The following is a 25176-nucleotide window of genomic DNA, read 5'->3' as shown; positions in this document are numbered from 1 at the left end:
TGATCAGGGGGGACCTGCAGCCCAGCATTCTTCTCTCTGCAGTGCTTTATTGGAACATAGTAATCCTTAAGGAGTTACTCATTGTCCGTAGGTAGCCATTTTCACTTTAGGAACAGAAAATCAGTAGCCACATGCATTCAAAGCAAGCCTAAAGTGTTTACTTTATGACTCCTGAAAGAAAAATTTGCAAGTACCGGCTTTAAATCATGACTTTCTTTTAATGATATTATTTTAAATCAGGTTTATCAGCAGGAAATGATTTACATATTCAGGGGTAGGATGGTATCCAAAAGAAAGATGAAAAACACTATCAAGGAATTTTCAGCTAACTTGCCTGAGACTATGTTTATAAATAAAACAGTTCTCAGTTGCATCTCCTTGACTCTGATGGCCATGACTTACTCAAGACACCCGAGAAGACCTAGCAAATGAAGGAAAAGAGAAAGGAGAAATTGTCAAATAAAGTATATTTGTAACACTATTGTGTTCTTTAAAACAGCTTGGAAGTTGTTTTTCGGATCATATAAAGGAGCCATCAGTCTTGGAAAGATCACTTGGTTTTACAGTAGGAAAGTCTTGAGATGTGAATATGTGTCTATGGGTGTCTATATCTATCCCCTCTCTGTGTATCAATTATTGATGTTGCTCTTCACAACTCTGTCTTTGATGCTATCTTTGCTCTGCTTTATTATATCGCACAATGCTGGGGCAGTCACTTCTCAGCTTCCTCGCATAGCAGTAGGCGGGACACCATCTTCCTCGAAAGAATGCCAGCAGCTATAGCTTGACCTTATTACTTGTAGATGATATTTAAGCTGTCCTGGTGCATCACGGAGGCAGTCTTAAATTTCCAATCCTACTTAGACTCCATTTTTATTACTGGTACCTTTCAGGGAATGAAATAGCCCATGTGTGATAAAGAGGTCAGAGACCCAGTGATAGACTAAGTAAATATAACAGTTATTCATTGAATAGCTATATTAGTCAAGGTATGGATCAGTGCCGTTGAAATAGGTCAGTTTTATACCCAACTATTCCAGGTTATGGAACTATAATGTTCAAAGATATCAGCACCTTAATAACTTCTTCCAGGTCTACCACATAACTTGAACATCAGTGCAATGAGAAAGACGGTTAACCTCTTCATCTAAACAGGCTTGCATCTTCTTGATAGCATCAAACCATGACCATTGAATGTGAGTCTTCTTGGCAAAGCACTGAGCAAGGCTCTCTTTGTCTTAACCACAACCCAGAATAATGAAGATATATTATTATATCTGCAAAATAGAGATACAGTACAGACTCCCCTATCACTACTGCTACTAGTCTATCCAAGTGGTAATCACATTTTCCTTGGTCCTCAGTGATGGGCTCCTAATGGCCACACCTCCCACCATTTTTACCTGGCAATCCATTTTTCACAGAGTAGCCTACATTTTAAAAATCATATTTATTAAGGTAAAATGTACATAAAAAGCATCAGTGGATTTTGAGAAACATTTATGCCACGTAATTTCAATCACCCTAAAATTTTCATTTGTGTTCTTCTGCAGGGCAAAGTACACTTCTGGTCATAGATGCATACTATATCCTCTCCACATATTATATACTAGATTTCTTGTTTCTCCATTTTTAGCAAATGGTGCTACAGCAGTCAAATAATCTCACTCAAATCACCCTGGTGGCGGCAGTGACATGTTCCTTATTACCCACCCCAATGTGTGGGTTCCTGAGTGAAATACACACACACACACACACACACACACACACACACACACACACACACACACGCACACAGCCTTTTATTTTAATATGCCTTCCTTAAGCAGCTCAATGATTGGGCCACACCAAACCTCCACACTGTCCCGTCTGATATTCCTGAATCATTACTTGCTAAAACCTATATTCCTCCTAGTTGCCTGATACCCAGGCCTACAGCCCTCCTGGGACATGATCCCTGACTCTGACATGCTGTCTGCCCTACACTTTTCCATACTGGTCTTTCTCCTTTCCTGGCACAGTGGTTCTAAATCTTTCTTCCTCTCAGTCCCCTTGCTCTCAAATCCTAGATTCCTACCTCTGCTTACCTGCCCAGCCATTGGCTGCCGGCAACCTTATTTACCAATCAGAACCAACTTGGTGCAGGGACCCTCAGCATCTCACATGCAGATTCTTGTGCAATTTTGGGAATCCAGTTAGCACAATACAAGCTTTAGACCAAATTCACAACAAAATGGTGTCATATAAAAGTTTAAATGTGCATCATTTCCTTAAGCCTTATGATGGCTTTCTAGTTCAAGTACAGTAAATCAAACACTTTACAATACCTTCGATGGTACCCTGTGACCTGGATTGTGTCTCGTCCTTTTTAGACTCTGCCACTTTCCTCCATCCTTTCTTATCCACAAGACAATGTGGAAAATAGACAACGCACTGGTTTCCACAGTGTAAACTTACTATGTTCATGTATGCCTTAAGGTAGGGTTTCTTACTATTTCTTTTTAAATGTCCTGTTTTTTTTTTTAATTTGCTGTTTTCAAAGCAGGTTTTTTTTCTTTGGATTTATATCTTTGCTTCTTAAGTGGATTTCATGAGTGTCTGGCAATAAATATCAAATCTCTTTATCCCATTCTTTTTCTTTATGCTTCTTCCTAAGCACATTTATTTTCTGACTTCCTTTCCCATCTTTCTGTGTTAAATGTAAGCTCCATGAAAGAAGGAGTATGACCGTCTTCATAGCCATTCCAGATCTCTACGTCAAGAATCATACAAACATACCTCATGGTGGATTCAACATACATTTTAAGTTTGTGTGTTTTATATGGTGGATGTAGTCACACCCTGTAAAGGCCCTTGGCTTTCCGATTTGATTTCACAGAAGCTCTACTTCTCCTCTCTCAGTTATCCTGAAGACTTTGTCATCATATCCCCCTCTGAACTCATGGGATCAAGTTAACTGCGATGTTAACAAAATGAAGTGTTTCATTGAGATTAATGAGACATGAATTATTGGGATGTAGATGAACAGGACCTAGGAGTCAATGGATCCCTCTTCTTTGTGAATTCCATTACTCAACGCAATTCCACATAAGCTTTAAAAACCAGGAAGCAGAGTAAGGAGAGGAAATTGACAAAAGGACTCGGAAGAAATAGCCAAATTACTTAATAAAATCTTGTCAAAAGCACAGAATAGGAAAGAAAAGTCTTTGAACACAAAACACCTAGACTGATTAAAAAAATAAAAAAGAAAGAAAGAAAGAAAGGGAGGGGGCTGCTTGGGAGGCAATGGCAGAAAGGAGGTAAAAAATGAGTTTAGACTGTGAATACTTGGAGAGTGCCAGCATCACTGATGCAGAGCCCAGTGATTAGAAGAGAGATTTTTCCAGTGGGGCTGTTACAAACATGGAACAAGTCCCGAATTACAACCCCAAATAGAATGTCCCTGGCAAAACGTATTCTATAGACTAAGACATCCAGAGAAATTTGGGGCTGTATTTTTAGGACTTTCAGACTGATTGCCTGAAGTCTCAGCTGGGATTTCTTTCTTCTGAAGACTGCATTGTACAATTAGATAGGGTATTACAGGTCATGGTCTATCTTTCTTCAAAGCCTCAGAATTGGGCTCCCAAGAGGCAGTATGTGAGCACACCTGAGCCTGTGACACATACTTGGGCCTCTGAGGAGAAAGCACAGTGTTTTGTGGAGAGAATCGCTAACTTCTTTATGGATTCATTTACCTTTTTCTTAAAAACTGGAGCAGAACAGAGAGCTATTCCGTGAGATTCTTCAGTCTGTAGATTCTGCAAAGTCGACATGCTGTGCTGCATTGAAGTGGGGATGGATACCCCATGCTCATATTTGGAGGGCTACCTTTTCTTTGAGAATTCAATCTTTCTTAACTATAATGTAGCATAAAAGATATAACCAACCATGTCTATGTGGGGGAATATTAGAGAATGCTGTTGTGGAACTTAAGTAGCTTTCTTGTGCTTAAAGAAGGTTCTGACTTGTGTTTATAGTATACCATTCATATTAGCAGCCATGGGATTGTGTTACCATGAGGATAAAACATAAAGGCTGTTGTTTCAGAAGATGGCGAGAAAAAAATAGGCTTTGAGGCTGATTGCATACTAAACCAGTCCTAACAGTTGGTTAAGTTCATGTATTCATTGGAGGAGTGGTATCAAGCGATTTCCCCATAGTACTTGAAATAGATCACTGAGAAACACTGTGTTTAGTACAGTAATTCCTACCAGAGGCTGGAAGTTCTAGAAAGGAGTAGATGTTAGTAAAAGGATGGTGGAGCTGACACCTGTCTCAGAAAGCCAAACAATCAAGCAAGAAAACAAACAAACAGGTGGGAGGGTACAGTGTCTCAGTTAAGATTAAATAATAAATATCTAAGAGGAAGAAACACTGAATTGGTTTAGTCTGGCTGTGCATTATGGAACACTTATACTGATCAAAGCAGTTTTGCAGGATAAAAGAAGAGACTACAGGGGAGGCAAGAACAGCTCATTTGATCAGGAGGTGCACTGATCGGCATTAGGGTTTGAATGAGATTCTGCTCAAACTTTTCTTCCTGTTGCATGGTCTTTCATGCCCATCTGATTCTCGAGATACCTCAGTGGGATCAGGTTAGAGGCTAAGAAGCCAGTGTCTCAGAGAGTCTGGGAAGATTCATCATCTGGGGCTGATGAGTCTACGTGAGTAAAGATACAAAGGACAGTTTCTGACTGCAAGTGCTTTCCATCTCCTCTTCAGTAAGTCAGCAGCCAGGACCCTGTCAGCATCAATGTGTGTTCTCATATTCCCCTTGTATGGAAGGAAGGGAATGGATATTAGGAAGTACCCTTGCCACATGCCTTGCTGTGTTTATTCTGTTAGAGATTTCTCTAGAAAAATCAGTGCAGCAACTACACCTGTAAGCACAAGGTAGATGTTATACACCTATTTTCAATAAGCAAAATAAAGACAGGAAGGCAAAAAGGAAGGAGGAGAATAGCATAGCAAGTGCCCCTTCCTGGCCAAAATAATAAGAGTTCTGCAGCCTAATTTCATTTCTTCATAAACTCAGAACAGTGTGATGGTCCTTACAATAATCCTTATATTAGCTTGTCGAGGCATAACTTTTGGCACAGTAGGTCAGATATAACAATGTTAAAGGACAATCATTGCTCTTGGTTTTCTTGAGACATTGGTGTCTGCTATATAAACTCTTTGCTAAATAAAATGGAAGGAATAAAAAAAAAAGAGAAAATTCTCCAAGTACCAGCTGGGGGCAATCCAGTACTACAAATGTAAGAGAAAAAAATCACAGAGAAGATCATTTCTAAACCATGCTGCAGCATGAACTGGTGCCTTTTCTCCTCAAATTAATGTTTTGGCCTTCTGAACTGCAGGGCCAGAGAGCGGTTCTGAGAGAGCTGATTGAAAATGCCCTCTTCTCTTTGTTCTCATCTGTTTCCATAGCAAATGATCATTGCTTCGGATACCAACTGCAATTCACAGTTTTCCAATTGTGGCAAACAGCTGTCTCAAGATGTGACCTGGACACACCCTGTATAGGCCTGTAATGCTTTGTTAAGTGATCTAAATGGCCCTCTCTAAAGTTTCTATATCTAGGGGTAATACCCAGGCTGTACAACTTCCTTACAATACTGTAAAGTTGATAGCATCTGGACACAGGTCCATGGCTTTCTGTTGTTCTCAATAAAACCATAATACAAAAAAAAAGCACCCTTGCTATTATAAGCCTTTATTATCCTTTAAAACTTACATGTAAGATTCCATAGGAGACAGAATGTACAACTTGATATGTTCTTATTTTTAGCTTGTCTGAGCGAGACAAAATTGTACTATATCTGAAATAGATCATTGAGGATTACTCGTCATAAAATAAATGTTGGCAGATCAGACAAGTAGAGATCTATATACACAACAGGGAAACTCTCATGGTGTGATGGCTCCAATCCTATCTTAGCATAGGCTATGAGCCCTGTCCTCTTCCTGATAGGCATAAAGAAGCTATTTGTTTGGCTGTGGTGCTTTCTCTTCCAGGGCCTGTCCTTTCTTTTTCAGAAGGCTATGAAGCTGAAACTTTCTTTTAACGCTTTGTGTGAAAATTTCATGCAAACTTTTCAGTGTTTTAGTCAAGACCCTATTACCTTATTGCAATCGGTGATTTTGTTTTGTAGTGTCTGGCTGCTTTTATTCCTGTGTTTCATCTTTACCTTGGCATTTACTCCACCCTCTGTAAATTTAATCATGGCCTTTTTGAAGCTCTCTTTATCGCCTCAGACATACAGAGCTGTCTAAAAATAATAACTGAGATGCTCTGGTGATTCCCGATACTCAACTCAATAAGAATAGGTAGTAATTTTCCTAAGAGATGGAAAAGGTGAGCATTCAAACGCAAGCTTGAAGCTTCTGACAGTTTAGTACGTGGATGACTTTGAACAAAATTCATATATGAAGTACTATCCATTCTTGGATAACTGTTGCTATCTTAACCAGAGAATTTGGTCAAGGCCTCTAAGCATAGATAAACAAATTTCTAAAAATTGCATGTAAAGCCAGTGGGTGATGGTACACATCTATAATTCTAGCACTGGAGAGGTAGATCTATGAGTTAAAGGCCAACCTGCTCTACTGAAGGAGTTCCATGACAGCCAGGGTTATATAGAGAGACACTGTGTAACACAGAGACCACAAAACAAAACAGAACAAAACAAAACAAAGACCACAACCACCACTGCAATGTGTAATTTTAAAAACTCATGCTAAGTCCAGCTAGGATCTGGGACCAGCAACCTCCCCACTCGTCTCTCACACTAGCTCTCTCAGTCTCTGCTTGTTGCTTGCCCCACAAATGGCTGTTTGGCCCTGGTTCCCGCAGCTGGCTTGCTAAACTGACCAAACACAGTTTTCTTGTTGTTATTGTTTGTTTGTTTGTGTTTCTTTTTGTTTTGTTTTGTTTTCTGAAAATGCCTGGAGCTACTGCTCACATTTCAAAGGCTATCCACCCCTGTGTGGCTGGTCTGTAAAACATCAATGGCCAACCAGGTCTCAGTTCCCTTTAGCCCTGTGAAAGGAAAACACTAGAGACCTTTATATTTATACCAGCTAGATTTGTATCAGTAAATCTCTAACCCCAAAACACCTGTGTAAAGAATCCAAAACTTAGTTATAGTATTTATAAACCGCATGCCTAGATTGGGCAGATATACCACTACACTGTTCCCCAGATGAGATCTCTAGCTACTTTTGACTCAGCAGGCCACATGGGTGTGCTCCATTTTCCAGCTTTTTTTCCTCCATCTTCTTCTCTTTCTGTTCCCCCTACCCCCACCACCCTCTCGTCATCCTCTTCTTCTTTCCTCTCTCTCTCCTTCTCTAAATCTTCTAGTCCTGCCTTTCCCTTCCACTGTCCAATCACAGACTCTAGCCTTTATTTGACCAGTTAAGTGGGGGAGCAGGTTCACATAGAATCACCTGAGTACATGGTCCTTTCCTTGTTGGGGGCAGGATTAGCATCAAAATACAAACATCACCAAGAAAATCCACAACACACCACCACCACCAAACAAAAATGCCATTTAAAATAAATTGCATTACTACTGAGTTTTGTCTATAAGAATGACTTTTGAACTGAATAAAAACAAAAAGGAGATAAGAGAAGGGATAAACATGAAAGTGTGTTGTGTGCTTGTATGAAAATGTCAATGATGCAAATGATTGGTTTTTGCAATTAATATACATTCAAAAAAGGGGAGAAAATCTTGGGGGGTACACTGTGTCCGTTATTTGCAGATGATAGGACAGTTCCACATGCTATGCAGAATTTTCTATGTTGATATCATGTTCTGCAGTATGAATGAGCTACCAACTGGTCTCCTTCAAGTCCTCTCAGGTCAACTCACCCAGTGTCATAGCTTCATGTCCCATTGTTCCTTTAGTGTAACCTGCCTAGGTACTGTGATTCTTTTTTTTTTTTTTATTAACTTGAGTATTTCTTATATACATTTCGAGTGTTATTCCCTTTCCTGGTTTCCGGGCAAACATCCCCCTACCCTTCATTATGTGTGTTCCCCTCCCTACCCTCCCCCCATTGCCACCCTCCCCCCAACAGTCTAGTTCACTGGGGGTTCAGTCCTAGCAGGACTTAGGGCTTCCCCTTCCACTGGTGATCTTACTAGTATATTCATTGCTACCTATGAGGTCAGAGTCCAGGGTCAGTCCATGTATAGTCTTTAGGTAGTGGCTTAGTCCCTGGAAGCTCTGCTTGCTTGGCATTGTTGTACATATGGGGTCTCGAGCCCCTTCAAGCTCTTCCAGTTCTTTCTCTGATTCCTTCAACGGGGGTCCTATTCTCAGTTCAGTGGTTTGCTGCTGGCATTCGCCTCTGTATTTGCTGTATTCTGGCTGTGTCTCTCAGGAGCAATCTACATCTGGCTCCTGTCGGTCTGCACTTCTTTGCTTCATCCATCTTGTCTAATTGGGTGGCTGTATATGTATGGGCCACATGTGGGGCAGGCTCTGAATGGGTGTTACTTCAGTCTCTGTTTTAATCTTTGCCTCTCTCTTCCCTGCCAAGGGTATTCTTGTTCCCCTTTTAAAGAAGGAGTGAAGCATTCACATTTTGATCATCAGTCTTGAGTTTCATTTCTTTAGGCATCTAGGGTAATTCAAGCATTTGGGCTAATAGCCACTTATCAATGAGTGCATACCATGTATGTCTTTCTGTGATTGGGTTAGCTCACTCAGGATGATATTTTCCAGTTCCAACCATTTGCCTACGAATTTCATAAAGTCATTGTTTTTGATAGCTGAGTAATATTCCATTGTGTAGATGTACCACATTTTCTGTATCCATTCCTCTGTTGAAGGGCATCTGGGTTCTTTCCAGCTTCTGGCTATTATAAATAAGGCTGCGATGAACATAGTGGAGCACGTGTCTTTTTTATATGTTGGGGCATCTTTTGGGTATATGCCCAAGAGAGGTATAGCTGGATCCTCAGGCAGCTCAATGTCCAATTTTCTGAGGAACCTCCAGAATGATTTCCAGAATGGTTTTACCAGTCTGCAATCCCACCAACAATGCAGGAGTGTTCCTCTTTCTCTGCATCCTCGCCAGCATCTGCTGTCACCTGAGTTTTTGATCTTAGCCATTCTCACTGGTGTGAGGTGAAATCTCAGGGTTGTTTTGATTTGCATTTCCCTTATGACTAAAATGTTGAACGTTTCTTTAGGTGTTTCTCAGCCATTCGGCATTCCTCAGCTGTGAATTCTTTGTTTAGCTCTGAACCCCATTTTTTAATAGGGTTATTTGTCTCCCTGCGGTCTAACTTGTTGAGTTCTTTGTATATTTTGGATATAAGGCCTCTATCTGTTGTAGGATTGGTAAAGATGTTTTCCCAATCTGTTGGTTGCTGTTTTGTCCTAACCACAGTGTCCTTTGCCTTACAAAAGCTTTGCAGTTTTATGAGATCCCATTTGTCGATTCTTGATCTTAGAGCGTAAGCCATTGGTGTTTTGTTCAGGAATTTTTTTCCAGTGCCCATGTGTTCCAGATGCTTCCCTAGTTTTTCTTCTATTAGTTTGAGTGTGTCTGGTTTGATGTGGAGGTCCTTGATCCACTTGGACTTAAGCTTTGTACAGGGTGATAAGCATGGATCGATCTGCATTCTTCTACATGTTGACCTCCAGTTGAACCAGCACCATTTGGTGGAAATGCTATCTTTTTTCCATTGGATGGTTTTGGCTCCTTTGTCAAAAATCAAGTGACCATAGGTGTGTGGGTTCATTTCTGGGTCTTCAATTCTATTCCATTGGTCTATCTGTCTGTCTCTGTACCAATACCATGCAGTTTTTATCACTATTGCTCTGTAATGCTGCTTGAGTTCAGGGATAGTGATTCCCCCTGAAGTCCTTTTATTGTTGAGGATAGTTTTAGCTATCCTGGGTTTTTTGTTATTCCAGATGAATTTGCAAATTGTTCTGTCTAACTCTTTGAAGAATTGGATTGGTATTTTGATGGGGATTGCATTGAATCTGTAGATCGCTTTTGGTAAAATGGCCATTTTTACTATATTAATCCTGCCAATCCATGAGCATGGGAGATCTTTCCATCTTCTGAGGTCTTCTTCAATTTCTTTCTTCAGTGTCTTGAAGTTCTTATTGTACAGATCTTTTACTTGCTTGGTTAAAGTCACACCGAGGTACTTTATATTATTTGGGTCTATTATGAAGGGTGTCGTTTCCCTAATTTCTTTCTCGGCTTGTTTCTCTTTTGTGTAGAGGAAGGTTACTGATTTATTTGAGTTAATTTTATACGCAGCCACTTTGCTGAAGTTGTTTATCAGCTTTAGTAGTTCTCTGGTGGAACTTTTGGGATCACTTAAATATACTATCATATCATCTGCAAATAGTGATATTTTGACTTCTTCTTTTCCGATCTGTATCCCCTTGACCTCCTTTTGTTGTCTGATTGTTCTGGCTAGAACTTCAAGAACTACATTGAATAAGTAGGGAGAGAGTGGGCAGCCTCGTCTAGTCCCTGATTTTAGTGGGATTGCTTCACGTTTCTCTCCATTTAGTTTAATGTTAGCAACTGGTTTGCTGTATATGGCTTTTACTATGTTAAGGTATGGGCCTTGAATTCCTATTCTTTCCAGGACTTTTATCATGAAGGGGTGTTGAATTTTGTCAAATGCTTTCTCAGCATCTAATGAAATGATCATGTGGTTTTGTTCTTTCAGTTTGTTTATATAATGGATCACGTTGATGGTTTTCCGTATATTAAACCATCCCTGCATGCCTGGGATGAAGCCTACTTGATCATGGTGGATGATTGTTTTGATGTGCTCTTGGATTCAGTTTGCCAGAATTTTATTGCATATTTTTGCGTTGATATTCATAAGGAAAATTGGTCTGAAGTTCTCTTTCTTTGTTGTGTCTTTGTGTGGTTTAGGTATAAGAGTAATTGTGGCTTCATAGAAGGTATTCAGTAGTGCTCCATCTGTTTCAATTTTGTGGAATAGTTTGGATAATATTGGTATGAGGTCTTCTATGAAGGTCTGATAGAATTCTGCACTAAACCTGTCTGGACCTGGGCTCTTTTTGGTTGGGAGACCTTTAATGACTGCTTCTATTTCCTTAGGAGTTATGGGGTTGTTTAACTGGTTTATCTGTTCCTGATTTAACTTCGGTACCTGGTATCTGTCTAGGAAATTGTCCATTTCCTGCAGATTTTCAAGTTTTGTTGAATATAGGCTTTTATAATAAGATCTGATGATTTTTTGAATTTCCTCTGAATCTGTAGTTATGTCTCCCTTTTCATTTCTGATTTTGTTAATTTGGACACACTCTCTGTGTCCTCATGTTAGTCTGGCTAAGGGTTTATCTATCTTGTTGATTTTTCTCAAAGAACCAACTTTTGGTTCTGTTGATTCTGTCTATGGTCCTTTTTGTTTCTACTTGGTTGATTTCATGTCTGAGTTTGATTATTTCCTGTCTTCTACTCCTCCTTGGTGTATTTGCTTCTTTTTGTTCTAGAGCTTTTAGGTGTGCTGTCAAGCTGCTGACATATGCTCTTTCCTGTTTCTCTCTGCAGGCACTCAGCGCTATGAGTTTTCCTCTTAGCACAGCTTTCATTGTGTCCCATAGGTTTGGGTATGTTGTACCTTCATTTTCATTAAATTCTAAAAAGTCTTTAATTTCTTTCTTTATTTCTTTCTTGACCAGGTTATCATTGAGTAGAGCATTGTTCAATTTCCACATATATGTGGGCATTCTTCCCTTATTATTATTGAAGACGAGTTTTAGGCCGTGGTGGTCCGATAGCACGCATGGGATTATTTCTATCTTTCTGTACCTGTTGAGGCCCGTTTTTTGACCAATTATATTGTCAATTTTGGAGAAAGTACCATGAGGAGCTGAGAAGAAAGTATATCCTTTTGCTTTAGGATAGAATGTTCTATAAATATCTGTTAAGTCCATTTGGCTCATGACTTCTCTTAGTCTGTCTACGTCTCTGTTTAATTTCTGTTTCCATGATCTGTCCATTGATGAGAGTGGGGTGTTGAAATCTCCTACTATTATTGTGTGAGGTGCAATGTGTGTTTTGAGCTTTAGTAAGGTTTCTTTTACGTATGTAGGTGCCCTTGTATTTGGGGCATAGATATTTAGGATTGAGAGTTCATCTTGGTGCATTTTTCCTTTGATGAATATGAAGTGTCCTTCCTTATCTTTTTTGATGACTTTTAGTTGAAAATTGATTTTATTTGATATTAGAATGGCTACTCCAGCTTGCTTCTTCCGGCCATTTGCTTGGAAAGTTGTTTTCCAGCCTTTCACTCTGAGGTAGTGTCTGTCTTTGTCTCTGAGGTGTGTTTCCTGTAGGCAGCAGAATGCAGGTTCCTCGTTGCATATCCAGTTTGTTAATCTATGTCTTTTTATTGGGGAGTTGAGGCCATTGATGTTGAGAGATATTAAGGAATAGTGATTATTGCTTCCTGTTATATTCATATTTGGATGTGAGGTTATGTTTGTGTGCTTTTCTTCTCTTTGTTTTGTTGCCAATACGACTAGTTTCTTGCTTCTTCTAGGGTATAGATTGCCTCCTTATGTTGGGCTTTACCATTTATTATCCTTTGTTGTGCTGGATTTGTAGAAAGATATTGTGTAAATTTGGTTTTGTCATGGAATATCTTGGTTTCTCCATCTATGTTAATTGAGGCTGGCATTTGTGTTCTCTTAGGGTCTGTATGACATCAGTCCAGGATCTTCTGGCCTTCATAGTTTCTGGCGAAAAGTCTGGTGTGATTCTGATAGGTCTGCCTTTATATGTTACTTGACCTTTTTCCCTTACTGCTTTTAATATTCCTTCTTTATTTTGTTCTTTGGTGTTTTGACTATTATGTGACGGGAGGTGTTTCTTTTCTGGTCCAATCTATTTGGAGTTCTGTAGGCTTCTTGTATGCCTATGGGTATCTCTTTTTTTAGGTTAGGGAAGTTTTCTTCTATGATTTTGTTGAAGATATTTACTGGTCCTTTGACCTGGGAGTCTTCACTCTCTTCTATACCTATTATCCTTAGGTTTAATCTTCTCATTGAGTCCTGGATTTCATGTATGTTTTGGACCAGTAGCTTTTTCCGCTTTACATTATCTTTGACAGTTGAGTCAATGATTTCTATGGAATCTTCTGCTCCTGAGATTCTCTCTTCCATCTCTTGTATTCTGTTGGTGAAGCTTGTATCTACAGCTCCTTGTCTCTTCTTTTGGTTTTCTATATCCAGGGTTGTTTCCATGTGTTCTTTCTTGATTGCTTCTATTTCCATTTTTAATTCCTTCAACTGTTTGATTGTGTTTTTCTGGAATTCTTTCAGGGATTTTTGTGACTCCTCTCTATGGGCTTCTACTTGATTAATTATGTTTTCCTGGAATTCTTTCAGGCATTTTTCCGATTCCTCTCTGTAGGCTTCTACTTGTTCTCTAAGGGAGTTCTTCACGTCTTTCTTGAAGTCCTCCAGCATCATGATCAAATATGATTTTGAAACTAGATCTTGCTTTTCTGGTGTGTTTGGTTATTCCATGTTTGTTTTGATGGGAGAATTGGGCTCTGATGGTGCCATGTAATCTTGGTTTCTGTTGCTTGGGTTCCTGCGCTTGCCTCTCGCCATCATATTATCTCTAGTGTTACTTTGTTCTGCTATTTCTGACAGTGGCTAGACTGTCCTATAAGCCTGTGTGTCAGGAGTGCTGTAGACCTGTTTTTCTGTTTTCTTTCAGCCTGTTATTGGGACAGAGTGTTCTGTTTTTGGGCGTGTAGTTTTTCCTCTCTACAGGTCTTCAGTTCTTCCTGTGGGCCTGTGTCTTGAGTTCACCAGGCAGGTCACTTGCAGCAGAAAAGTTGGTCTTACCTGTGGTCCCAAGGCTCAAGTTCACTCACGGGGTGCTGCCCACAAGCTCCCCGCGGCAGCAGCAACCAGGAAGATCTGCGCCGCCGTTTCCGGGAGCCTCAGTGCACCAGGGTTCCAGATGGCGTTTGGTGTTTTCCTCTGGCGTCTGAGATGTGTGTGCAGAGTACAGTCTCTTCTGGTTTCCCAGGCGTGTCTGCCTCTCTGAAGGTTTAGCTCTCCCTCCCACGGGATTTGGGTGCAGAGAACTCAGTACTGTGATTCTTAATCTGCCTCTTCTTTTTCTTGTTACTGGTATCATTCATATACCATATGTCCTCTCAAGTATCTTTGTCATATCGTGCAAATCCATATTCTACCCATCTCTCTTCAGATTAAAACTTTTTCTTAGAAACCAGTCCTAATTCCAAAGTACCCCATGTCCCTTCCCCATCCAGAATTTTATAATGTTTTGTTTCTATCCTTATGAGCATTAGAATACTTCCTTTACCCAGTAATCAATGGAAATGTCTTATATCCTTTCTGAAAACTTGGTAATGGCAGAATTCTTAATTTTGGTGCATCACTGATTTATGAGTTCTACCTAGTAGTTTAAAATTAATACAATGTTTAACATACTAAATATAATTTAAGTAATTTAGCACTGAAATTGGAGGTGTTTACTTTTTTACCAACACAGAAGCTGTCATATGCTTGGTTGACACTAGACAATTGTGACATTAATAGTGGTGGGTGGGTGGATGAGGGGCACAGTGGGAGGAAGATGTTCATAGACAGAAGACAGAATGGGTAAGATTAGATATTCTGAATTTCAGACTTTTGTTGTGTTTTGCTTTTTTGGTGTGTGTGTGTGTGTGTGTGTGTGTGTGTGTGTGTGTGTGTGTTTTCATTTTTCTTTAAAAGAAATATCAAGGCAGTCTTTCTAGGCATCCTCAGAATTTACAGTACAGACAAAGCTGATCTGATTTTGTAGTCAGTTTGCCCGGCTGTAGAGCTTTAAATGGCCATTTTGATTTTGTGCACATATCACATGGCATTCTGTTCTTCCTAGCCCTACTGTTCACTACACCTTCATCTCAAAGTTTCTGAGAATCCCTACACATCTGGGATCATTGCCAGCAGAGACACAGCCCCAAGTATTATAGTTGCATCAGGTAAGAGGAGTGAATGCTTTGCTTGCTATTGTACGTGTGTTTATTTTAAGAATCTAGACATCTGTGCTTGGAATTTAGTGAGCAAGCTAAACATATTTTGAAAGCCATCTAAACCATTGACCCTGAAGTGAGTCTACTTAATATTCCTGCTTAGACAGAAACTTTGCAGTCAAGATTCATCTCAGGCAGTGCAGACTGCTAATGCTACCCATTCTTGACTTTTTCAGAAGGTTCCTCCCACTAATGGCATGCACTCTTTCTAGGTAACATAGGCTCTGAGTTGTCAGACAGCGACATCAGCATGTTTGTATCATCAGATGCAGGGAACACTTGGAGGCAGGTAAGAAAATAACCATGGATCTGGGTTGCACCACTCAAGCTTAAGGGCATAACTGTCTATCTGATTTCAAATCTAGAAACTTAAGATTAACATCTTACATAAATCCTGACACAAATAGTGTGTTTCTTTTCTCTTTGTGATACATGTTTGAAATGAAGCACGCCAAGTTGGTGCAGGTTGATAGTTTTATCCTTTGATAAAGATATTTCTTATCAAGGGTTCATGCAAAAAAACATCTGCAATCAAGTTGTAGGGGGTTCTGATGTAAAGGAAAGTGGAAACACTGAGTCTATCATATGAGAGCCTTGGATCCTGCGTGGCAAAGTATACACATAAACTCTCCTCAATTTGAAGAGAAATAAAAATAGCCATTATCCAGGTGGTGTTCGGAGATGTTTAAATATCATGTGTAAATGACAGAATCATAACTGTCAGAAGGCATATGTTCAATGAATACAAATGGAGTCACTTCACATCAATGTTCTTAGCTTAACTGCTTCCTGCCTTTCTTCTGAATGAAATTAGATTTCAACAGCTTATAACAACAGGCATTTAATGAGGTTTAGCTATCATAACAAGGTATAAGCCTAATGTATGGCTGTTACACATCAATAAATACTTTTTAATAAGCCTCTGGTGCTTAATTATCATACAATAACTAGCAATGTAAATTGAAATCTAATGCACAGATGATCATACTTAACAATGAACTCACTTTGCTTGAAAGGAAAGCTCACTTTCCTCACAGAGGTGGACTTGATAGCCTGGTACTTTTTCTTTAACTCTAAACCTTTAACGATATTTGCATATTTTGACCAAAGATGATAGAGAAGAAATTTGGGGGGCTTAAAGAAAGATGGAAAATTATAAGGAAACATTTGGAGAATAATGCCAAGATGCCGTGTTCTTTCCTCTGACACTGACCAAGGCATAAAACTCCTTCCTGCTACAGGCCGGCGTCATTATTGGGTATAAGCACTAATGACGCTGGAGAGTAGTTGAGTTGTTAAGCTTCCTTCTGCATTTCTGAAGGGCCCAAGGCTGGTTCTCAGCTCCTATGTCCAGAAGCTCATAACCACCTGTAATTCCAACTTCAAGAAGTTCAATGCCCTTTTCTGACCTCTGGCATACAACACACATGCACACATGCATGCCGCATGCGAGCACACACACACACACACACACACACACACACACACACACACACACACATAAGAATCAAGTAAGAGAGAGAACTTATATCTGTAGCACAATGGACAATGAGTCCATTTTAGAATTTTAACTGAGAACACAGAGTTCATCTTATACAGAAGAATTCAGAGACACTTTTCAGAATGTGTCCATTTGACTTTAAATTCTTTTTACACATCTTATGAAAGACTCGATATGATACATGCAATCAAGGTTGACAATTTTATCTTGATTAGAATTGTCACTTTGAAGAACACCTAGGAATCAAGGGAGAAAGCATTTCTTGATCAACTGTGGGGATTTGGAGATAATTAGAAAATTCCATCTGCATAGACAATTCCAGTGGAGTGCAGTGAGCCCTGCTTTCACAAGGCTATGTGCACATGAAGTCTATGAGTATGCCGATGATAGCATTGTACCTGTCTCCAAGTGCCCTTCCATCTAGACATGTACACTTCCTTAGAGTGTTCCAGTGTTCTTACACAATCTCCAGAGATAACAATTGATAAATGCTGCCACAAAGATAAGAGAATACAAAGATGAATATATATACTGTTGACACTTAAGATTTATTTTGTAGAATGATAATGTTGTCCCATACAGTATCAATGGTAGACGTAGCCCATGTTGAAAGACGTTGTTTTACTGCTCACATTTTCTCAAAGATCTAGGGAAACCCATTTCTATGAGAGGTATTTTAATCTTCCTATGGAGACTGACCTGTGGGCCTTGAACACCGAGCACAGATGTGATGCGTGCCTGTGTATTCTTCTTTTCCTCATCCAGATTTTTGAAGAAGAGCACAGCATTTTGTACCTTGATCAAGGGGGAGTCCTGGTTGCTATGAAACACACATCTCTCCCAATTCGGCACCTGTGGTAAGGGCACATCCCCCTTAGGAAAAATTCATATGGTCATTTGAGTTTATTAGAATCAGTCTCTGAATTGCATCGCTATGTTTGAGTAAAACTGTGACCTTTTGAAACTTTTGAAAAGCGGGAAGTTGAGGCCAAATGAGAAGGATGGGTAAGTGTTTCTGCTCCTAACAGAACAATTGCTTTGTGGTTTCTAAATGTGACAATGCTGGGAGCACTTATTAGTTCCTCACCACCATCAATGGCAAGCCTTACACAGACTCTACCAGAATCTCTGAGTAGCAACAGTATCTGCACTCTCCAAACAACACTGGATGAAACTTAGTATCTACATGGCTTTGCGCATCCCAAACAGAGACTGGCCGTTCATGACTATCCTGCTCCTGTACTGTTTCCCCTGTGTGACTTTGTTAGCTCCCTACAAAACTGAGTCTTATACTGAAGGATGACCAAGGCCTAATATCTTTAGGGTTTTCCATCAAACATTTTCCCTTCTTCCTCCATTTTTAGAAGCAGTCCTCTGCATATTGAGCTTGTGCAAAATTTAAAGCCTTGTTGTTGTAAAAATATAAAAATAAAAAATTGTATCGGTGTCTTTTACCCTGCTAGGTCCGCGCTGCGGTGTCCCAAGATATCTGCTAGATATCTTGGCGGAAACACAGACTTTCCTACACTCAAACCCTCACATAAAAGAACACACAACACAGTAATCTTAGATCCAATTGATAAGATATAATTGCCCACATAAACATACAAAGCCCGGTACCATCCATCCCTTAGGAACATTGATAACAACCTGTAAATACACAGAGCAGAATCTTAACATCACCTGCCATGACTTCTCTCCCCCTCCTCCGCCCTGTCTCCTCCTCTCTCCCCTAGTCTCCTCTTCCTTCAAACTTCTCTCCCGCCCATCCTTCCTTCTCCTCCAATGACAGGCCTCCTTCTATCCTGTACCTGCCTCACCTGTGACATCATCCTGCACAGAGACTGGCTATTCATGACTATCCTGCTCCTGTACTGTTTCCCCTGTGTGACTTTGTTAGCTCCCTACAAAACTGGGTCTTATACTGAAGGATAGCCAAGGCCTAATATCTTTAGGGTTTTCCATCAAACATTTTCCCTTCTTCCTCCATTTTTAGAAGCAGTCCTCTGCATATTGAGCTTGTGCAAAGTTTAAAGTCTGATTTTCCTTCCACCTCTAATTATATTAATGATCTCAGGAGAAAACTGCAAATATGAGCAAAGGTGGATCTTGAGGAAAAGTATGTGCAGAGAAAGACAGAGTGAAGCATGCCCTCCTCTTTAGCTGTCTTAGAAGGTACTCAGGATGCTCCAAACACCACGGACAAAATAACTCATGAACAACAGAAATGTACTTCATAGGATTATGAGCTAGAAGCACAAGAGAAAAATGCTGGCCAAGTCCGTGTCTGCTGAAGAGCCTGTTTCAGATTCCTGAGTGGTGCCTTGTTGCTGTGTCTTACAAGGACAGGCAGTCCCAGGAATTTTCTATAAGACACAGGTCCACTCCTGGGAACTCTACCGCTTTGCTCTCACTTCTCCCTAAATGTCCATTTCCTAATGTCATTAGTGATTTAACTTTTAGCATATGGACATTGAAGAGGAAACAGGTATTTATAGTACCACAGAACACTAGAAACGTAGACTTCTCTTGCCCTAAACAGCCTATACCTCCATTCAGTGAGGTCAACTGGGAGTTTTGCAATGTAAGTGGGACTTGTTTATAAGTTGATCTCTTAGAGATGAATTTTTAAAATTTTGTCCAACTTGTAAGGCTATCTATGCCCAGAACTACCAATAAGACATTGTAGATTTGGAGAAAATACCATGAGATATAAACTTAAAATGATTTAAATTATTTTCTGCCATTAGATTTTTCCTAATGCACATGGTTCTCCCTTTTTTTGCCCTCAACATCTGGTTGTAGATTATTAAGTATTTCTATTTGTGACTTTTGATATAATTAAGAATACTTACGTGTAATGATGTCTCGCTCTGTTTTTTTCTCACTGATAACTAACATCTTTCCTTATCCAGCGATATCATCTTTTCCTTTTGAGATGTGATGACTGTTCAATTGTTCTGCCACTAGGTTGAGTTTTGATGAAGGGAGGTCTTGGAGCAAATACAGTTTTACATCCATTCCACTTTTTGTGGATGGAGTCCTGGGGGAGCCTGGAGAAGAGACACTAATCATGACGTAAGTGGTGTGGGGTGATTCCTTCTTACTAAGACATAGCAGACAGAGAGGTGTTTTACATGTGAGCTGTTGGATTTGTTACTGTTAGTTTGGAAGTCATTAGCAATGTTTGTACATCCTATCTCAAGAACCTAGCAAAGAAGAAAAAACTGTGAGTGTGTGTGTGTGTGTGTGTGTATGTGTGTGTGTGTGTAAATACATTTTTTCAAAATGTAATGATAATGTACAAACTGAATATGTAGAAAATTCAAGACCTTTAAGACCATGGTACTTCATTTTCCTCCGGTTCTGGGCGTAGATAATCTTACAAGTTGAACAAAATTTTAAAAATCCATCTCTAAGAGATCAACTTATAAACAAGTCCCACTTACATTACATAACTCCCAGTTGACTTCACTGAATGGAAGAATAGGCTGTTTAAGGCAAGAGAAGTCTGCATTTCCAGTGGCCTGTGGTACTATAAATACCTGTGTTCTCTTAGAAGCTATATGCTAAAAATTCAATAACTAATGACATTAGGAAATGGACATTTAGGGAGAAGTGAGAGTAAAGGGGTAGAGGCCCTAGGAGGCATTTTAAAGCAACTGTGAGAGGAACTGGCTGTGTGAAACTGAACTTACACTCACTCACCTTTGTCTGAAAAGCAATGATCATGAATTCACGAGATTCTTGATTAATGTCTTAATGGACCATGGGTTTCAAAACTTGGATGTGGAGCTTGCAATATGAAACTGTGATATTCACTTCTCTTGGAAGATTGGCCATGGAAACCATGGGAGGATAATTCCATAGTAGTTGATGCAGAAACCATTAAAATTTTCAAAATCAAAGTGAACAACAGCTACCCATTTTAGCCTTCTCACTTAACACTGAGAAAAGACAGGAGAAATTGATTTTGCCCAAAAGCCATACGTTCTCTTTGTACAAGGCAAGTACACTTAGATTAGAAGCTTACTCTGTAGCTTGCTTTTATTCAATCTTGATATTTTCAAAATACTGTTTCACTCACAGAAAGGTGATCTGAAAGGCTCTTTTTGTAGTCTTTATCCACATTTATACCTCATGAATATATTCTACATAACTAATTGAATCTGCACTAGAGTGGGAGTCACAAGGTAAAAGTCGTTGTGATTCCTTGGTACAATGGTCCACTTTCTGTAGGATCTGAAGAGAAGATAAATAATGTGTAAGCCTCAAGACCAAATAGATTAACAAAAGAATCTAGTAGTTTGTGTTGAACCACCTAGAATACAATCTTTGTGGTTATCTCTTCAGTCATTTCCTAAACCATTCTTGTAGCTTTGAGTCAAATACTCTGGGATCTGGTTTTCTCAATTGCTAGTGACATGTGTTTGTTATTTTGTGTTGAGAAAAACAAAAAAAGTCTTTGAACCCCAATTTATCCATCTGCAAAGTGCAGTTAGGTTAAGTATTGTCTTCATGAGTATGCTTGACAGCTGGGAGATGTGACCATGAGGTGTAGCTAAGCAACGCCAGCATGTTCACAGCAGACAATTGAATGCAAGCTGTTGTTAATACTGTCGTTGTCTTTATGAATGTGACTGTCTCCCACTGTAAACCCTGTAGAGTGTTTGGACACTTCAGTCATCGTTCTGAGTGGCAGCTGGTCAAAGTGGATTACAAGTCCATTTTTGACAGACGCTGTGCTGAAGAAGACTACAGACCCTGGCAGTTACATAGCCAGGTAAGAGTTAGACAAATGACACTAAACCCTGGGACAGAGGCGGAGGCCTTATAGAAAAGTGACTACTCCTTAAAGTTTAAGAACTGGAGTTCTCAAATCCATAGTGTCCATTTAATTCTTCCATGTTTATCTCACAGCATAAGCAAACACAACATTTATATTCTGTTTTGAAGATTTTTGTGTTTTTTTTAATGCAAGGATATAACAAGATAAAAAGTCAAATGGGCTTCGGTTAGATTTACACCTCAAAATGAAATGCTAGCTTAGCACTGAGAGGCAAACATAATTTGTCTGAGTGTGTCATAAGGCTACATGATAGAGGCTGAGTGAGGGACGGCTCTTCAGTTTCAACGAGCAATGCAAACGAGATAGGGCATAAAATAGTCAGTCAGTGCTGGGCAAGCGGTGCCAGAAGAGTCCTTCCACGTTTCTGTGATTCCCTAGGAGTGTATAGCAGCTCTTGCTTCCTCTGCGATGCTCACAGTATAAGAATTCGAAATCGCTGATAGAAAACCGTCCCACCTCATCTCTCTCAGTTATTCATCATGTATCAGAATCCTCGGATGAGAGCTTCTCCTTTTGATTTCCCAAGGCAGAAGTCAATCTGCAGGCTATTCAGAGGATATGGTAGACGTACCCACTAAGAAGTCATGACCATATTCAGGCAGTGAAACATCTAACACTCCATACTCCGACTTGGCAGTGTATTTATATGTGTTGTGAAGCGAAGCCAGTTAAAGCGAGCTTCTTCAGTAAAGACGGGCATAATAGATTTAAAAAAAAAATTCTGCTCTAGCCTTTTCACAAGCACAAAGATTCTATATTTGAGAGTGGGTGCAGCATCAGCAAGGGGCAGCCACTCTATTCAGAGACTCAACAATGGAATGCTCGCTCACACCACCTCTTATTTCTCTCTGCGATGCGTGTGCCTTGTGACACTCAAACTTCTATTTACTTCTTGGAAAAAGACCGAACTTAGCTTTCTTGCTTGTCTGATAGGTGATCACAGAATCAGTACTCTAAAGTTACATAGAAACATAATAAGCTGAAATTAAATGGGTTTTAGGTTTCTTAGCAATACTCTTCTTTCGTGTGCTCATAAATGACCAACTGCAAATCCTTTACAATAAGAAAACTGAACTTAATCATTACAGGTTAGCAGGCAGTCCATTCATTACAGGACAGCTTACATTCCTATGTGTCCTTCATTGCACTGTGGCTAACTTATTGACAAAGAAATGTATGCTTAATATAAAAAGAGTTAAGGCTAGTAGTAGAAAAATATGCATTGTTTATTGGGGCTGCCTTTGAATTTATACTTCATATTTGGCATCAAAAGGGAAATACTAATTGCACACATTGGGTTCCCAAGCATCACATTTATATTAAAGTTTTTGAAGATCTCCACAAACCACATTGTAATGCAGTAGAAGTCTAATCCGTGTGCTTGATTTGCATAACATTTGCCTCCTTGCAGGGGGAAGCATGCATCATGGGAGCCAAGAGGATCTATAAGAAGCGAAAATCTGAGCGCAAGTGTATGCAAGGGACGTATGCAGGAGCGATGGAGTCTGAGCCTTGTGTGTGTACAGAGGCGGACTTTGACTGGTGAGCGTCCATAGTTACCTCACAGACCTGTTCAGTCATATGCCATCAGTGAAGCCCTCAATAAAAGCTTCGATTTGAGAAAGTAGTAACAGACCTAGCACTGAGTGGCAGACTTTATCCTTTTATAAAATTGTCTCTTGGGCACATCACGGTTTTTATTAACTACGTGAAGGTGTCTTTCCAAAGAACAGTGGTTTCTTCTTTGGAGTTCAAGAGGGCTTACAAGATGGTTGGCAATTATTTTCATATTTATGCTGGGTTCTCAGAAAAAAATGGAGAAACCAAATCAATCTCAAGCATCTTGAGATTGCAATAAGGGAAATACTAATTAGACTTCTCAGAAAGTAAACACGTTTATGTTTTCTATAAAATCTTTACAGTACTGAGTATCCTTGGTAAGCATAATAACCTCAAAAGGCATAAATCCTTTGTCTGTGAAAGGATCCAATCTTTGTTTCCAATCTGTGATCATCAGCTTACTGCAGCTTATGAGATCACTAAGTGACATTTATAAACTCAGTGCAAGAGTGGACTCATTTTGACCCTGTGAACTGAGTGGCAATAGAGCTGGTTTAACCCAGAGAGGCAGAAAAGACACTGGGAAGTTTTAACTGAACTCAGTGAGCAGTAGAGTTTTTCCAGACATTTGCTAAGCAGAAATCTATATTGGAGAGCCAATGATGTTCTCGCCTAATTCTTGGCTAGTGTTTAATGTGCAGGTGAAATGGAAAAATTATTTAAGAAGACTAATAATTAATCTATCACATTTTCTTTGTTTCCTTCCCTCATATTTTTTTGTCTATCTCAGAATAGGAAGTGATTGATACATATTTATGTAATCGTTAAAACTCAAAACTTGAATCATACATAAAATATTCATTCTTAGTATTTTGACTTATGGCTGTGTGACTATGACAGGTTACATGTATAGTGTCATCAAAATGTGAGTGACTTATGTGAGACACAGTCTACACTACTCAGACCATAGCAAAGTTAGATGTTCTCTGACTTTGTGGTGTTGAGAAAGCCTGCCAGGAGTCAAACAAGTAACCCAACACTGCTTTCTCTTGTTAGTGAGTTAAAAAGACCAAGAGCCAGCATTTTAGCTCTTTGCACATAGCTAGAGGGTATCAGAGCTTCAGCAGTTACAGAACTCAGGGCAGTTCTATGGGGGCTTTGCCAAGCTGCCCTTCTGTCAACGATGTATAACTTCAACAACAAAACTACTCTACCTCTACCCTGCACTTGGGACTGACACCTAGAAAGACACTCCCACGAATACCGACCTTGAGATATTAAGTCACGGGTCACATTCCTCTTTCTGAAGCCTGACTAAACCTTGAGCACTTATTATACTGAAGGAGAATTTGCAAAGGAAGTTGACATGCTACGTTACGGGGAGAGCTACGGTAGTGTGAAGTACCCATTCTTCACACAGAGCAAAAATAACATCTAGTAGGAAATGTAAGAGAAAATGTGTGGTAAGATACCCCACAATTCTGCCTTTTTCAGGAAAAAATTTTCTTCTTTGACTATTTCTTCTTAAAACTTTCAACATAAGCCAGTATTTTGGTTGTGTTCAAGACAAAACGAATATAAGATAAGGAAATAAATTAGACTTCTCTGCCTATTCTTTCCCCATGTCTGTCTTCTTTGATCCTTGAATTCCACTGGTGACTGGAATCTGTTACCAGTCTGACAGGCTGAACAGAACAGAATCAGGAGTAGAGATGAATCTTAAGTTGTGCTATTGTAAGGGTTTTTTTTTTTTTGCTCAAATGGGACTGAATAATGTATGAAAATATTTGGGAAGGCTCACCATGAACTTGTTGGCTTCCCTTAGAAGCTGGATTTTCTACAATCTTACCTGATGAAAGATGCTCATTGGATGATCCTTGTTGGCCAGGCTCCCTGGATACTGCCCAAGTGGTAGATACTGTGTCATTCTCCAGCTTTTGTAGGGTATTTTCTTGAAGTGAACACTGGGTAATTCTTGAAGTGGCTATTCTGTAGTCTTCCTATTCATGCTGTGTTGAACCAGGCCCTAATCCAGAGGGTATGTGCAGAATTTGCAGTTCCAGCTGTCTGATGACAGGCCCCCGAGGCTGAGCCCATTTCTCCCTCCACGTGCACGATGTGCCAGAATCTCACCTCTATTT

General features: G+C 39.7%; 1 protein-coding gene across 10 annotated transcripts in view; it reads left to right on the top strand.

The window, feature by feature from the left end:
- Sorcs1 (sortilin-related VPS10 domain containing receptor 1) overlaps positions 1-25176 on the top strand; it is a 513248-nt gene that overhangs the window by 407906 nt on the left and 80166 nt on the right. For all 10 annotated transcript variants that reach the window (NM_001438077.1, XM_087565405.1, XM_087565378.1 and 7 more), the window contains 6 exon segments: positions 14972-15074; positions 15338-15414; positions 17392-17483; positions 19597-19704; positions 21292-21409; positions 22887-23017. In NM_001438077.1, the coding sequence (NP_001425006.1) occupies positions 14972-15074; positions 15338-15414; positions 17392-17483; positions 19597-19704; positions 21292-21409; positions 22887-23017 (629 nt within the window).

This window comes from Rattus norvegicus, chromosome 1 (genome assembly GCF_021556685.1).
Source record: "Rattus norvegicus strain SHRSP/BbbUtx chromosome 1, alternate assembly SHRSP_T2T, whole genome shotgun sequence".
NCBI lineage: Eukaryota > Metazoa > Chordata > Mammalia > Rodentia > Muridae > Rattus > Rattus norvegicus.
This window is presented reverse-complemented; position numbering and strand designations above follow the sequence as displayed.